Source organism: Phoca vitulina, unplaced genomic scaffold (genome assembly GCF_004348235.1).
Source record: "Phoca vitulina isolate PV1807 unplaced genomic scaffold, GSC_HSeal_1.0 scaffold48, whole genome shotgun sequence".
NCBI lineage: Eukaryota > Metazoa > Chordata > Mammalia > Carnivora > Phocidae > Phoca > Phoca vitulina.
In genome coordinates this window covers 12,229,793-12,246,831 of record NW_022589751.1, presented here as the reverse complement: position 1 = coordinate 12,246,831, position 17,039 = coordinate 12,229,793, and the positions used below count along the sequence as shown (strand labels likewise).

General features: G+C 37.6%; 1 protein-coding gene across 1 annotated transcript in view; it reads left to right on the top strand.

Annotated features, from left to right (window-relative positions):
• The window catches only part of ERLIN1 (ER lipid raft associated 1), a 38,454-nt gene that overhangs the window by 2,540 nt on the left and 18,875 nt on the right, over positions 1 to 17,039 (top strand). The window contains exons 3-7 of the mRNA XM_032432456.1: positions 181 to 262; positions 4,339 to 4,385; positions 6,545 to 6,606; positions 9,775 to 9,900; positions 12,390 to 12,463. Coding sequence (XP_032288347.1) covers positions 181 to 262; positions 4,339 to 4,385; positions 6,545 to 6,606; positions 9,775 to 9,900; positions 12,390 to 12,463 — 391 coding nt within the window. The remainder of the gene's footprint in view (positions 1 to 180; positions 263 to 4,338; positions 4,386 to 6,544; positions 6,607 to 9,774; positions 9,901 to 12,389; positions 12,464 to 17,039) is intronic.

Genomic DNA, 17,039 nt, shown 5'->3' with positions numbered 1-17,039 from the left:
CTTTTCCACCTTTGGCAGATATTTTAGGGACCAGTAGTTGTTCATAATGAATAGCTCATATTAGTGAGGTTTTAGTAGGTCAGTAGCATGAGTAAGAGTGAATATTTATTACAGCATTTTAGATTTGGAAAGAGGATTTCTCTCTTTATAATCTTGTTAAATTGAAACATCTTTTTGCAGGGGAGGAGCTTTACTAACTAGCCCCAGTGGACCAGGCTATCATATCATGTTGCCTTTCATTACTACGTTCAGATCTGTGCAGGTGAGTGATTCCTAGGGAAGCTCCCACACTGGATAGACAGGTGTGACAGGAACAGTTACCACATTTTGGGTGGAGTTGGATTTCCTTATTGCTTAAGCAAATGGTGGTATTTACTTAAATACAGGAGTTACAAAGTTCAGAGTACAATTGTCACAGTACACGATTTTGAACCACCTCACTCTCTTGAAGTATGTTAGAAGTATGAGCCAGGCAACTTGGAAGGATTGAGGACTTCCCCCATCTATATAGTGCTATACAGCAGGTTTTTTGTTCCTGCTGTCAAAATAAAAGCAGGACTTTGAAACACAACTAGAAATACAAACCATTGATTACTTCATTTAGAATGGTGTGTGATTTCCATAGAGGCCAGGTCCTGGACTGTTAACATGGAGGATCTAAATTTTTATACACAACTTTTCTGCCTAACATTTTTGCCTGGGACATTAAGCACAATTTTTTGTGGAACCTTAGTGAATGTTCTATTTTGACAGCATCCCAGAATATTTGAAATAAGCATCTGTTCATTGAAAACAGTATCTTGGCCATGGGAGACACTTAGTAAATATCTTTTGATACAACAAGATGACAAAACAGGATTAGATCATGACTGCTTTTGCAAGCTCAGTGTGATCATAAATCTTTGGATTCAGAAGTTTGTGTACTGTCTGCTGCTGATTTTTCCAGGACTCAGGAAAATTCAATGTATTTAATCTTGTAATTTAAGTCTAGGCTCTGTGCTAGTGAGAATTTCATCATGAATATTTAAATCCTCCAGATTTCCCTCCAATTTCCTTTTAGGTGGCTTTGGGCAAGAATTGTGTCTGTCGAAATGAAATGTTGTGTTCTTTCCCTAGTCCGACTGATTTCCATATTGTTTTCCTGTGTTTATTTTTTCACTCTTGCCTTGGTTCATGTTGTCACCTCTTCTTTCACTATCTCTCCCTTCATTACTGCTCTCCTATCTCAATCTTGCCAGTCTTTTAAAGTCTCATTGCAAATCCCTCTTCTTCTAATCTATAGCTCCTAAAGTCTGTATGGTAAATTTTGGCTCTTGTCATGTTTCCTTTAATACTGTTGATGTATTCTCTAAGTTTCTTTGTGTATTTTCTTTCTGGAAAGTTTCCCAACTTCCTGAATTGGGTTGTAACACATTTATATTTCTGACCTTTCTGCTTGTGGTGAAAGTTGTTAAATTGAGCTGATTTCTTAGGAAGCAATATGGTGTAGTGAACATGAGGCCAGAAACCTGGAGACTTAGGTTCTGGCTCTGGCTTTGCTGCTAATTGATTACATGACTTTGCAGAACATTTAACCATTGTAGACTTCGGTTATTCCTCCATGAAAGAAGGGGTTTTAATTACATGACCTCACCAACAGCCCAAACAGTTAGTAATGATGTTATCAATGGCATCCTCAGACCCTTAGAGATAAGGAGCTTTTTAAAAATCTTGTTCAAAGCCAGGCAAATCTGTTTCTGCTTTCTTGGAGCTTATTATTTTGAGTCATACTGATGCAGAGATATATAAAAGAGTTACAGTCAATAAACATTAAAACAGATTTAGAAGTTAACATCATACAACAGACATATAGTGTGTATGTATATATACATAAATAGTAATAAATTGTCATACTTATAAGACATGAAATTAGTAAAAAGATTTTAGTATAAACTAATATACCTCACATATACAGAATATTAAAGGCTAGAGCCAGTGCGGCTAAATAGGAATGTTCTTTCTTTATACGTGACACAGTAACATTCTAGGAAAGAAATACAATAATAAAACTCTTCTAAGAAATTGTTCTTGTAAGAATGAGACATAAATTTATTTTTAGGAATCTTTGGAACGCATGAGAACACAACCTGTGTAAACAAATGGCTTAACAAACTTGGCAGTTGAAAGGAATATATAAGTAGCATCTTGGAAAATGTGAGATCCTGCATATGATATTAAAAAAACCCAAAACGTATGCTTAGAGAAATATGAAAACCTTCACCCTTTAAAGCATATATAATATAACCAAAGACTGGGAAGATAATTTTGGAGTTGATAGAAAAGAAGTATAAAAGTATTTGAAGATAGGATATTAAGTAGAGGATTTAACATTTGAACTCTTTCTGAGTTCTTGGCTAGGTGACATCCTCTAGGTTAAATAGGAATGTATATTAAAAGCTGATATGGGATATGGAAATTGAATTTGGTTAATATTTTGAAGGAAATAAATTGAACTCATCTCTTCATTAACTCCCCTCGCTCTGTCTAGAACCTGTCATTAATGTTTACCGTCCCCCTAATCTCTCAACCCTAGAGTTACCTTCTTTTCTTTTCCCTCATGGAATATGTAGCTACTTACTACATCCTTCCTGTTACGTCTCCTGAACTGACAGCCTTCAATTTCCATGGCCTTTACTAAATTAATTTAAATAAATTAATACTTTAGCTTCCCAGCTGCTTTTCTGGCCTCCAGATAAGATGGATAATGAGAACCGTATCACATGGAAGTACAGGAATTAAGGGGAAAAAAACATTTTGAAAGGTCCATTTTGTGGCTGAATGTAAGATGGACTATGGAGAGCCCACGCCCCCCAGCGAACATCCTGGGCCCTCTAATATCACATTCTCTTAGCAGAATTTGCCCTCCTCTATATTGCCTGTTTTGCTCCAGGCAAGCCAGCTCGCTTCCTGTCATCTGTACACGCAATTTGTCCTCAACTTTGTATATTTAATAGGATAGCTCCTTTTTTTTAGATTATAAAGCTTTATTAAACATTTTCAAACAGCTATGCAACAAACACACCAGAAATAAAAGCTGCAGACTAGCAATCCAAATGTTCTACATGTGTGGCTTCATGGTCCCATTTCCTAGATGAACTGCCTCCAGTTCTGTCCTCTGCCTGGCCTGCCTCCCTTCCTCAGGCAAGAGAAAGAAGGATGGTTTAGACTGGAAGGACAACCATGTTGGCACTCAGGCAAGAGAAAGATGGATGGTTTAGACTGGAAGGTCCCCAGTGGGCAGGGGCCAGGAGAAAGTCTCATTTGCCAACACTTGTTGCCAAGGCACAGAGAAAGCAAAAAGCAGGGCACCTGGGTGGCTCAGTCAGTTAAGCGTCTGCCTTTGGCTCAGGTCATGATCTCAGGGTCCTGGGATTGAGCCCCACGTCAGGCTCCCCGGAGAAGTGTGCTTGTCCCTCTCTCCCTGCCCCCACTCATGTTCTCTCTCTGTCTCTCTCTCTCAAATAAATAAAATATTAAAAAAAGAAAAAAGCAGGTGACAGTCACAAAGTCTTCCTATGTATTCTTCATAATGTACAGTCTATATATGTAGGCCTGAAGGAGCTCCTGGCATGAGGAGCTATTGAACCTAAGATGTGTCTCTACCTCATCTTTCTCATTTTCCCCCTCTAGACCTGGCTTATAAATACTTCACCGCAGAGAGCTTTCCAAACTTATTTTTATTCTTTATCACTTAACCTAACAATATACTCTGTTATTTTGTACTTGTTATAGATTGTTTTATGAGGATTTTATTTCCTGTGTTGGATTGTGAGCTTTTTAGAAACAAGGACCGTGTTTCCTTTTTTGCTTATATTCCATAAAGTAATATTTTGCTGTATCCTTAAATAAGGTTCAGTGTGTCCAGAATATGCAGTGGAATTAAAGTTCAGAGCAAAGTCCTAAGGGTAAGCCATGTAGTTTCCAATCCCAGGCCAGTTCTATGCAAATAAGGGACTCTGAAAGACTGAACATTGAAACTTTCAGATTGAACGTTGAAACTTTCCAAGTGTACTTTTTTTTTTCTTTGCCCCAGCTCCCACCCCCAATTAACCTCTCCACTCTAGGTTGTGCAAGTGCATCTTCATTGGGACATTAGTTATAAAATATTTTGTCTTGTTTTTCATGTCTACTAGGATACAAAAAGAAATTACTCTGATAGCTAATCTTTGGGGACTGAAATTGTAATGGAGCTCTTCTGTACTTACCTCCTAGCAGTTCTCTGGAGGTTTTCCTCTGGGACTAGTAGTTTTTTGATGATACGTGTCCTGAGTATTCATGAAATATTTTTTTTCCCCCCAGACAACACTACAAACCGATGAAGTTAAAAATGTGCCTTGTGGAACAAGGTAAGCTTTCCCTTGCTTACCAACCTGCCTTTAGTTCAGATGGAGTTTCTGTTCATAAACTCTGGTTATTTAAACATCTTTCAGATAGATATGGTAGTAATCCAGGGAGATTTCTCTTCTGAGCGTTATTTGAGTAAAGCCCTGTCTCCAAGCTTTCCATCTTAGAAGCTACTTGGGTATTGAAAAAAGTAGTTTCAGAGCTGGCAGACCTAACTTTGTATATCAGCACTGCCACATCTGCTTTACTTTTTTTTTAATAGACTTTAGTTTTTAGAGCACTTACAGGTTCATAGCTAAGCAAAAGGACAGAGAGTTCCCATATACTCCTTGTCCCCATACATGTATTTATTGACTTTGTTAAGCTTACTTTCCTTGTTTGTAAAAATCAGGTAATAAGACCTATCTTGCAGAGTTATTGTGAGGATTAGGATTAGTGTATGTAAACTGCCTTACCCAGCACTTGACTCAGACTAGGTACTCAATAACAAACAGTTTGGATGAAATCATTCTCACCTTCTTGTCATCTGTAGTACTAAATGCCATCTAACAAAGATTTTTTTTAAAGATTTTATTTATTTACTTATTTTAGAGTGAGTGAGCAGGGGGAGAGGGAGAGAGAATCTCACGCAGACTCCATGCTGAGCACAGACTCCAATGTGGGGCTCCGTCTCACACCCCTGAGATCATGACCTGAGACAAAACCAAGGGTCGGACACTTAACCTGCTGAGCCACCCAGGCGTCCCCTAAATGCCATCTAATTAGAGTTTCTGGTTCATAGGTCTGTAATTAGGCTCAAGAATTTGCATTTCTAGGGCACCTGGGTGGCTCGGTTTCCTTTGGCTCGGGTCATGATCTCAGAGTCCTGGGATCGAGTCATACATCAGGCTCTCTGCTCAGCGGGGAGTCTGCTTCTCCTTCTCACTCTCCCTCCTCGTTCTCCCTCTCTCTCTCTCTTTCTCAAATAAATAAATAAAATCTTTAAAAAAAAAAGAAAGCAAAAAGAATTTGCATCTCTAGCAGAAGTTTCTAGGTGATGCTTCTGCTGCTGGTCTGAGGACCTTACTTTGAAAGTCTCTGCTGTATAGAGTTTTAGGGGAAGAACGGCAAGCCAAGCCCAAATTATTTCTAGAGTATAATCAGTATGTTGAATTGTATCAAAAGAAGAATGTAAAATTCAAGGTATTTTTTTAAATGCTCTATTTTAAATGACTAAAATATCAGTATTTACAAGCCTGTAAAATAGGCTTGGACATCTATGGAAGGACAGAATGCTTGTAAAAAGGGAGAATCTCCCTCTGTTTTAAGTTTACATATTTGATATTAAGTTCTTCCTAGGTCTTTCTGTAACTCTCTTCTATGGATTCCCCTTAGAGGGGACTCAGAATTGGCAACTCATGAGATTTGGGGTAAATTTCATCTTCACGCTTCCCTTATTTTCTCAGATTTTTTTCTGTGAGCAGTTACTCCCCTTTTCTATCAGGAAAAAAATGTCATTATAAGTTGTTAGGAAGACTTGGTTGTTTAGTTTCAAAATCTCTAACTTCATGTATCTTAAATTGAGGTTCACATGTGCCTTAGGGTCTGTGCTGATAGGCCAGGAGGTATAGGAAGCCATTAATTAACAAGACCTATCTTTCTGAAGTGTCAATTTTACTTGAGGGTTTGGGGGGAAATTCTTTTTTTCATGTTTGAATAAATACAGATTAAAAAGTAGATCAAAACTCTTCATGAATTATTAAGATAAGTCAGGAAACCAAAAAAATGTCAGCCCATGGCTGGCTTTCATACCTCTTGGGGAACGATTTTACTTGGTTCTTTGATGGAAAAGTTTGAGAAGGGCGGTGCTTTAGTTGTTAGCTTCAGTTAGTAAGGGCAAGGTGCTAAGTAGCCCTAGGTTATAGGTTTAGTCTTCATGTGAGCTGTTTTGATTACAACAGTTATAGAGGTGACCCTTGGTTATGAGAGGAGGTAGATTAAGTGTGTGTAGGGACATCTGAGTGATGAGTGGGTAGAGGTTGGTGGTCATTTTAATCAGTGAGTTGTGTATGTCTTTAGATTTTCCTTCTAAATTTCTATCATGTGGGATATGTTTGACAGTGTGGGAATCTGGGATTGTAATTTTATTTGGCTCACATTTTTTCCATTTCTTTGTTTTTAGTGGTGGGGTCATGATCTATATTGACCGAATAGAAGTGGTTAATATGTTGGCCCCTTGTGCAGGTATGGTACCCATATATTTCTGTTTTGTTTTTGTTTTTAAGTAGGCTCCATGCCCAGTGTGGAGCCCCACACAGAGCTTGCTTGAACTCATGACCCTGAGATCAAGACCTGAGCTAAGATCAAGAGTTGGACGTTTAACCGACTGAGCCACCCCGGTGCCCCTATTCTCTTGTTTTTATAGTTAGAATATTTAGGGAAACAAAAACAAAAATGAACTCTTAGGACTTAAGATAAAAAGCTTCTGGACTACATCAAAAACTAATGATGTAATGTATGGTGATTAACATAACATCATAAAAAAAAAAAGCTTCTGGACAGCAAAGGAAACAAATCAACAGAACTAAAAGGCAGCCTATGGAATGGGAGAAGATATTTGCAAATGAAGTATCTGATAAACGGTTAGTATCCAAAATCTGTAAAAACTTATCAAACTCAACAACCAAAAAACAAATAATCCAATTAAGAAATGGGCAGAAGATATGAATAGATACTTTTCCAAGAAGACATCCAGATGGCTAAAGACAGATGAAAAGATACTTAACATCGTTCATCATCAGGAAAATACAAATCAAAACCATGATGAGCTATCACCTCACACCTGTCAGAATGGCTAAAATTAACACAAGAAACAACAGGTGTTGGCAAGGATGTGGAGAAAGGGAACCCTCTTGCACTATTGGTGGGAATGCAAACTGGTGCAGCCACTCTGAAGAACAGTTTGGAGTTTCTTCAGAAAGTTAAAAATAGAACTGCCTTACGATCCAGCAATTGGACTACTAGGTATTTACTCAAAAGATAGGAGAATACAGATTCGAAGGGGTACATGCCCCCTGATGTTTATAGCAGCATTATCAACAATAGCCAAACCATGGGGACGCCTGGGTGCCTCAGTTGGTTAAGTGTCTGCCTTCCGCTCAGGTCATGATCCCAGAATCCTGGGATGGAGTCCTGCATCAGTCTCCTTGCTCAGCGGGGAGTCTGCTTCTCCCCTTGCCTCCCGTTCCCCCTGCTTGTGTGCTCTCTCTCTCTGGCATATAAATAAATACAATCTTTAAAAAAAAAAAACCAAACTATGGAGAGAGCCCAAGTGTCCATAGACTGATGAATAGATAAAGAAGAGGTAGTGTATGTGTGTGTGTGTGTGTGTGTGTGTGTGTGTGTGTTTAATGTTTGATTTTTTTTCCCAACTTTTTTTTTTATTGTGGCAAAATACACGTAACTTAAAATTTACCATCTTAAGTATTTTTAAGCATACAGTTCAGCGGTATTAAATACATTCACAGGGGTGCCTAGCTGGCTCAGTTGGTAGAGCATGTGACTCTTGCTCTAGGGGTTGTAAATTTGAGCCCCACATTGGGTGTAGAGGTTACTTAAAAATAAAATCTTAAAAAAGAAATTCACATTGTTGGCAGCCATTACCACCATCCATCTCCATAACTTTTTTTATCTAGCAAGAATGAAACTATACCCATTAAACATTAACTCCCCATTTCCCTCTCTCCCCAGCCCCTAGCAACTACCATTCTATTTTCTGTCTCTATGATTTTGTCTACTCTTAAGTACCTTATATAAGTGGAATCATAGTATTTGTCTTTTTGTGACTGGCTTATTTCACTTAGCATAATGTCCTCAAGGTTCATCCATGTTGTAGCATGTGTTAGAATTTCCTTTTTTTCTGAGGCTAATACTCCATGTATAAATATACCACATTTTGTTTGGTCATTTATCCATTGATGGAAACTTGGGTTGCTTCCACATTTTAGCTATTATGAATAACGCTGCTATGAACATGGGTGTATGTGGGTCTATTTGGGACCCTGCTTTCATTTGAAAGAGCTGCCATTCTGTCCTTATTAAAATTGGCATGCTTAATATGTACAGGATACTGTGTTTGGCAAAAACAATTTAAAAAGGTGAAATTAGACCCTTTTCCTTAGGGTTTTTTTATTTTATTTCTGAAGACATGATACCAACCTAAATATATATATGTGTCTGTGTGTGTGTATATATATATATATATATATATATATAATTAAAGATATACATATATATATATATAGGCATGTAAGTTCATGCTAAATTTCATGGCACTGATACAGGCACAAAAAGGAAAAGGATATCAGAGTAGAGAGCAAGCTGTATTACTGCCACGTGAATTTGGATTATATTTTTCTGTGATTATTTTCTTTGTCTTTTTCTCATCTACTTTCCCTGGTTATAAATCAGTGGAATGGATTATGATTGGGAAAATAGATGAAGGGAAGATACTGCTGGTTCCTTGGGTCTGAAGGAAGAAAACAACATGTTTTAATAGGTAGAGCACAGATTCTGGTGTGGTCTAGTATGTGCGCTTAGGAACATTTCTGAAATTCTGTTTGTTTCCTATTATGCAAAATTAGGAAATATTTTTGTGAATATTAAGTTGTAATGTATGTAAATTGCCTGATATAAAACCTGGCCCAGTAAAGGTTCACTTCTTTTCCTTCTAGTTTGGTGGCTTTTTACAGCCTTTATTTATTTATTTATTTATTAAGATTTTATTTATCTATTTGTCAGAGATAAATACAAGCAGGGGGAGCAGAGGCAGAGGGAGAAGCAGGCTCCCTGCTGAGCAGGGATCCCAAGGCGGGGCTCCATCCCAGGACCCTGGGATCATGACCTGAGCGGAAGGCAGCTGCTTAACTGACTGAGCCACCCAGGTGTCCCTTTTTATAGCCTTTAAAAACTACCTTTTCGAAAATGGTCTTTGGCAGCAGTTTCTTTCTTTTATTTCCAGTGTTCTTCAGTTAATTCAGGCCTTCTTTACCTCCTTGCTAAATTCTTGCTTTGCAGTAATTGCCTTATACTTTCCCTGCCTCACAATTCATCTTCACACTGCTGCCACAGTACAAATGCGATTGTGTCATGGCCTTGCTTGAACATTTTGACAGTTTCTTATTATCTCCACGATAATGTATGCTCTCCTTAGTATGGAACTCAAAATTTGCCCATTAGAATTGCAAATGCAGTAATATTCGGAAAATTGAGCACAAGGAACACATCAAGGTTTGTGAGCTGTGTTTCATTTTTCCACTATTTTGTTGTCACTTTTCCTCATGTATATTGTAACTTTTACATTGGCTGAATTAGAAGATACATGGGTAAAAATGGATTTTACCTTTCCTTCAGTGTTTGATATCGTGAGGAACTACACTGCAGATTATGACAAGACCTTAATCTTCAATAAAATCCACCACGAACTGAACCAGTTTTGTAGTGCCCACACACTTCAAGAAGTTTACATTGAATTGTTTGGTGAGTGTCTTACTCGTTGTAAATTAAATATGTGAATAACCAATTGGAAATCTTAGTCAACTCTATGGACTCTCTAATATTAGTAAACATTATCCTATTTCAGCATTTCTTCTGAATTTATAATAGAGCATTTATCTTTAAAATATTCTTTAAGTTTAAAATTTCTTATGATTAAACTAAGTAAATACTTAAAAGATATTTTAAGAATGATAATTTTCTGAAATCTATTATATGTAACTTAATAGAGATTGGAAAAAGGTTATTTGCAGGCTATATTCTGTTTTTACTATGATAACTTAGTGAAAATTAGCTTTGTTGCTATTTTAATAGATAATTTGGGGAAATTTAGAAATCTTTCTTAGAGTTTCCCAAGACCCACCTCCATGTCTGATGACTTGCTAGGAAGACTGACAGGACTCAGTATATGTTCTCAGAGCTAAGATACAAAAGGATACAAAGTAAAATCCGGAGGAAGTCAGGCACAAGCTTCCAAGAGTTTTCTCCCAGTGGAGGCATGTGGGATACACTTACTTCACTATTAAAGTGTGACAACACATGTGAAATGTCTGCTAGAGAAGGAAGCTCATTAGAGACTTACTGCCCAGAATTTTTTTTTTTTTTTAGGTGGGGGGCAGAGGGAGCAGTAGAGAGAGAATCTTGAGCAGGCTCCACACCCAGTGCAGAGCCTGATGCGGGGCTCGATCTTAAAACCCTGAGATCATGAACTGAGCCAAAATCAAGAGTCAGACACTTAACCGACTGAGCCACCCACAAGCTCCACTGCCCAGAATTTTTACTGGGGGCTAACATAAAGGCATCCTCTGCCTATAGCACATACCAAAATTCCACACTCCCAGAAGGAAGGCACGTGTTCAGCATAAACCACATTGTTTGTATAAACAGTTTAGGCAGAGTGAGTCATTCTTACCAGTTCTGGGAATAGTGGGAATCCTTTCCAGATCCACGTTCCAGGTGACAGCCAAAGGCCAGCTTGCAAACAGGCCTTTCTAAGGATCACAGCTTCAGGCCTGCTATGTTAACTCTTTTCTGCACAAATTACTTTTCATTTGTGGTAGAGAAAGCTATGACCTATGATAGGGTTGTTGCTGTTGGTTGCTTACTTCTCCCCCCAGAATTCTTAGTGAATTTCTTATAGGCAGGCATAGGGATGGTTAATCATTTTAGAGATCTACCGATTCATTCCTCATTGATGATTGACAACTACTAGGTGTATGAGAAAACTGTCCTCATTTCTCACATCACCAGTTTTAGTAATGGTGAAAGTATGTTGAGGTGGATAGAAAATTCATGAGTTACAAGGCCAAGTGAAGTGATAGCTTTAATGTCCATTCTTGTGTACTTCAAAGACCTTCCTGTGAGCTTCCCCACTCCCTTTTTTAAATTTTTTTTTTTTTTTTTAAGAGAGAGTGTGTGCAAGAGCGAGGGAGGGGTGGGTGGGGCAGAGAGAGAGAGAGAGAGAATCCTAAGCAGGCTCCATGCTCAGCACAGAGCCTGCCACGGAGCCAGTCTCACAACTCTGAGATACGACCTGAGCCGAAATCAAGAGTTGGTTGCTCAACCGACTGAGCCACCCAGTTATGCCCTGCCCCCCTTAAATCCAAAATACTAGCAGAGATCCATGGAAATGAAATTTAGTTATTTGGAGATTTGGGTTAAAGACTGACTGAGGGGCACATGGGTGTCTCAGTTGGTTAAGCAGCCGACTCTTGATTTCGACTCAGGTCATGATCTCAGGGTCCTGGGATCAACCTCTGCTTAAGGCTCCACACACTATGGGGAGTCTGCTTGAGGATTCTTTCTCCCTCCCCGCGCTCATTTGCTTGTGTGTGCTCTCTCTCTCTCTCTCTCAAATAAATCTTAGGGGCACCTGGGTGGCTCAGTCGGTTAAGCATCTGCCTTCAGCTTAGGTCATGATATCCAGGTCCTTGGATCAAGCCCCGCATTAGGCTCCCTGCTCAGCGGGGAGCCTGCTTCTCCCTCTCCCTCTGCCCCTCCGTCCTACTTGTGCTCTCTCCCTAGCTGTATCTCAAATAAATAAATAAAATCTTAAAAAACAAATAAGTAAATGTTTAAAAAAAGACTGAAAATGGGAATTTGGTTTTTATGAGAATCAGGACACATAGTAACCACACTGAATTAAGATATTAAAGACCTAGAATCTCCATTTATTGGATAAACAACCTGTTTTTCATCTTTCTTCCTTAATTTCTTTGACAGTTCTTCACACTTTTTCCCATATAAAAGGAAAACTAAATATGTGTTTTAAATGTATATGTAATAATTTATATATTTATAATAATATAATTAGTTTTTTTCCATATATATATGAAGTGGTTTAAGCTCTATAGAGTAGTACCATGGAAACTTTAGGTCTAATAATGATTGGGTTTTTTCCAATATTAATACAATGAAAAAAAATTTTTTTTTTTGAGTATCATGAGAGCTGTTGTTCTTGGCCTCAAAAACAGATCAAATAGATGAAAACCTGAAGCAAGCTCTCCAGAAAGATTTAAACGTCATGGCCCCAGGCCTCACCATACAGGTAAGCCCTTTTCCTAGGGAAATTCTCTAGGAATTTTGAGAATTTTGAATTTAATTGTTCTCTCATTGGACATTGTTTATTCAGCAGTTATTTAATTGAAATGCTATGGGATTTTATAGAATAGCTTTCTCAGTTTGACTTTAGGTCTCTGCCAAAATAAAATATTCTTGTAGCTTGCCCTGGGTGGCATTTTCTTCTGATAAGCAGATAAGCTGAGACTCTTACAAGGAAATGAAATCCATGTACTGCTAATTGTGAGGCATTATTAAGATACAGTAATGGTTATAAATCATTTGTGTAAGTGTAAGGCTTTAGTCTCGGTAAGATTATGAACAAGGATTTCAAGTATAAGATTTGAACAATAATTCTAGCAAAATAGATGTCACATATGATTAATTGACAGATGAACTGATTGGGTGATTATTGCTGTAAGTCTTTAGAGTTCAGGAACATTTCAGGAGAGTCTGCCTGGAAATGACTGTAATTGAATTGGGATTTTAGGTGGGTCTGGAAGAATTAGCAGGATTTAGATGATGGGGAAGGAGTAGGGGAGGTATTTCAAATGGGTAGAATGGCCTGAATAAAAGTAAGGTAGCAGACGAATTTGGTGGTGGTGATGGTGGTGGCAGTGGCAGCAGCATTAGGAGATAGAATGGTGAGGGGTTGTAGGCCGGCTTTTTTGGGTCAGTGTTTTTTCAGATTGGGTTGAAATCCATGAGTGATTCTAAAATCAACTTTAGTGGATCATGACAGCATTTTAAATAAAATAAAATTGAATAAGAAAAGAAATCAGAGCACATAACATGTACTAAATTTAAGTATCGTTCTGTAAAACTTTTGTTTTCTCTAAGTGTGGTGTAGATGTTTATATTGGGTGTCAATGTAAAATGCATGTCTTACAGTGGTCATGGTCAGTAACGTTTAAAAGCTATGGCTGTAGGTCTGGATTACCTGAGAAGTGGTAATATGGCTTCTCTAGTGCCCTTTCTTAGAGTTTCTAGGAGATCAGTTGTGGTAACAAATGTTACTGCAGTTAAAGAGAAAACTTTGGTGTCACGTGTCTCAAGTGTTGCACTGTTGAGAGTGTGCATTCAGTGTAAGTGACCATGTGTGATCTCATAAACAAGACTGGAAAGATGGTGAGGGTTTTCCCTGTCCTTATTCATGCCATGCCATTATCTCTGACTGGTGCCTGAGGGGAAACTGCCAAAGTTAAGGGGTCCTTTGAAAAGTCCAGCGCTAACTTTGTAAAATCTGCCTGGTTGTCCATTCAGTTCTGGCTAGAGTTGTTTTCAATTTTAAAGATAATAAATGTGGGGCGCCTTGGTGGCTCAGTCGTTAAGTGTCTGCCTTTAGCTCAGGTCATGATCCCAGGGTTCTGGGATCAAGTCCCGCATTGGGCTCCCTGCTCAGCTGGAAGCCTGCTTCTCCCTCTCCCATTCCCCCTGCTTGTGTTCCCTCTCTTGCTGTGTCTCTCTCTGTCAGATAAATAAATAAAATCTTAAAAAAAAAAAAAAAGATAATAAATGTGAATGTCACAGATTCTTAGATTCTGCTCGCGTTATTACTTGGGAGACGTAGCTCATTCTTAACAGCTGCCTACAATTCTTTGCCTTATATTACACAGTCATCTCTCTGTTGTTTCCAATTTTTTTCCATTAATAAACAATAGGGTAGGAATATTCTTGGCACATCTCCTTGTATGTACAAATTATCTTTCAAAAACCTGCACAAATCTGTATTTTTATCAGCAATATATGTGAATACTTGTTTCTCCATAAACCTCACCAGCATTTGAAGCAATGAGACATGCTAATTTTTGCTCTCTCTCTTTGATTTGCATTTCTTTAGTTATTAATGAGGGTGAGCATCTTTTTTTTTTTGGCCATTTTGTACTTTGTCAACTGCTCATTCATAGTCTTTCGCCCCCTTTTCTGTTGTGTTGTTTTACTTTTTTTTACTGATTTGTAGTAGTATTTTGTATATTCTGAATATTTTTATACACACGTGTTCTATATGTTGTAAAAAAAATTAGATATTGGGAAAAAGATGAAAAACAAAATGAAATTCACTAGTAATCGTACCATGCAGAGATAAGAGTTTGTTTTATCTTTCTAGACTCTTCTTAATCTAGAGGAGCATATGCTTGTTTACAGGTATAAACAATGTTAAACTAAAGTGGGATTGTACCATAGCTGCTTTTTTCCCTAACAGTATATATAAGCATCTTTTCAAGTCAAAAATACAGATTCACTACATCATCACTTTTAATGTTTTTCTTTAATTAATCTGTGGCTTCCAGTTTTCACTGTTACACACATGTTGCAGTGACAAGCTTATACATACATCTTTTTAAATCCTTCCCTTAAAATATATTCTTAAATGTATTGAGGAGTCAGAGTGTATGCCCCATTTGGAGGCTTTTTGATAAATACTGCCAAATACGGCCTTTCAGAAAAATTTTAGCATCTTAGATTCTCTCATCAGCAGTGTTGGTGAGCTATAGTTTCCTACCCATTTGATTTTGTGATTGTACCCAGATAATTAACAGATGCATGCTGACTCTCTTAATCCTTTTAGGGAAATTAATCTGGTATTTTGTATTAATTATTGAGATTGAATGCCCTAGGACATTCAATGGCCATTTGTATTACATTTGTGAGTTGTTTGTTGTATTTGCTCATTTTTTAATAATTTATTTTTTTCTCATTTAAATAATAAATAAACTATTTTTAATATGTTAATTATTACAACTCTTAAATGTATGGGAAGCATTTTCTCCTAGTTTTTTCTTTACCATTTAATGTCTTTTTCCCCCTAGCAATTCTGAAGTTCTAAACTTACGTAGAAATTTTAGTATCTTTTCTTTATGGTGTTTTGCAGTGTTTGCAAGCTTTAAGCCACTTTCACTACTTTAAAATATGGAAATTTAAGTTAAATTGGAAATTACAACATTTTTCTCTGCTTTTACAGTTGTGTTTTTATTTTTTAAGATTCATTTATTTTAAAGAGAGAGTGAGAAAGAGTATGTGGGCTGGGCGGTTGGGGAGGGGGAGAATGCGGGGGGAAAGGGAGAGGAAGAGAGAAACTTAAGCAGAGTGTGCTGAGCGTGGAGCCCAACCCCGGGCTTGATTTCATGACCCTGAGATCATGACCTGAGCGGAAACCAAGAGTCGGGATGCTTAACTGACTGTGCCACCAAAGCACCCCTTTACAGTTGTGTTTTTAGATTTAAATCTTTAATTCATCTGGAATCCATTTTGATGTCAGTTGTGAGGTAGGCTCTAATTCCCCAGCCCCCAACTTGGTAGTAAAAAGAATTATGGAATAATTTATGTCCCCATCTCCCTTATTTGAAATGCCATTTCTTTTGTATGCTAAATCCCATTATATAGTATATATAGTGTTTCTTGGACTTTGTTCCATTGATCTTTTTGTTTCCTATTCCTTCATTAGTTATTGAGCCCTTAGTCTTTTCTCATCAAATCTTCTCTTATTTTTTCCTTCTTGTTAGTAAATGACACCTCCTTCCCTCCAGACAAATCTAGATGTGAGGGAGGCATCTTTAACAACCCTCTCACCCTTAACATCTAATTGGACCCCATATCCTGCTGATTTTACCACCAAAATCCATGTAAAACTGTTCCTCCATCTTCACTGCTGCCTCCCTAAGCCAAGCCACCGTTTCTTGCCTGGACTTCCAACAGTAGTCTCCTACCATGTTGCCCCAGTTTGACTTTTATCTTCATCCACATCATTTTCTGCATAGCAGTGAGAAGGATCTTTTAAATTTAGTTACATTTACTTGTTGTTTTTATAAAAACAATTACTGAATGAAAAACGTGTCACTTCATAATGTTTTTAAACTGGTAGATCAAGATCTCCATTGTTTTGCTTGCTTTAGTCTTGCCATAAAAGTTTCTTACGAGAGCTGAAATGCATTTTTAGAACTTCTGGTCTATTTGTCAGCCTTCCTTTTTTAACACATTACTATATGTTTATGATAATCAACTTTTTATTCACTTTTAAAATCTGGTAAGATGTATTTCTGCCAGCTTATTATTCCAGATGAGTTTTCATTATTGATATTTTCAAGCTATATCAGGTACCTAAATTGGCACATAAGTTTAAAATTGGGAACATAGTGGGAGCCTGGGTGGCTCAGTTGGTTCAGCGACTGCCTTCGGCTCAGGTCATGATCCTGGAGTCCCTGGATGGAGTCCTGCATCGGGCTCCCTGCTCGGCAGGGAGTCTGCTTCTCCCTCTGATCCTCCCCCCTCTCATGTGCTCTCTCTCATTCTCTCTCTCTCTCAAATAAATAAATAAAATCCTTTAAAAATATATTTAAAAAAAAAAAGGAAAATAAATAAAATTGGGAACATAGTTTATGGCTTTACTTAATCATACCATTTTTGTGTCTTTTAGAATTTCTGACCAGGTGAGAAATTCATATCTCAAATTAAGTTAATACTCATGGATTTACTGAGTTTTAATGCTATTAAATATGTAGTCTTTTTTTGTATAATCATTGAGGAATGCAAATGATTCTTGGTGAATTTATTGTGGAGCTACTAGT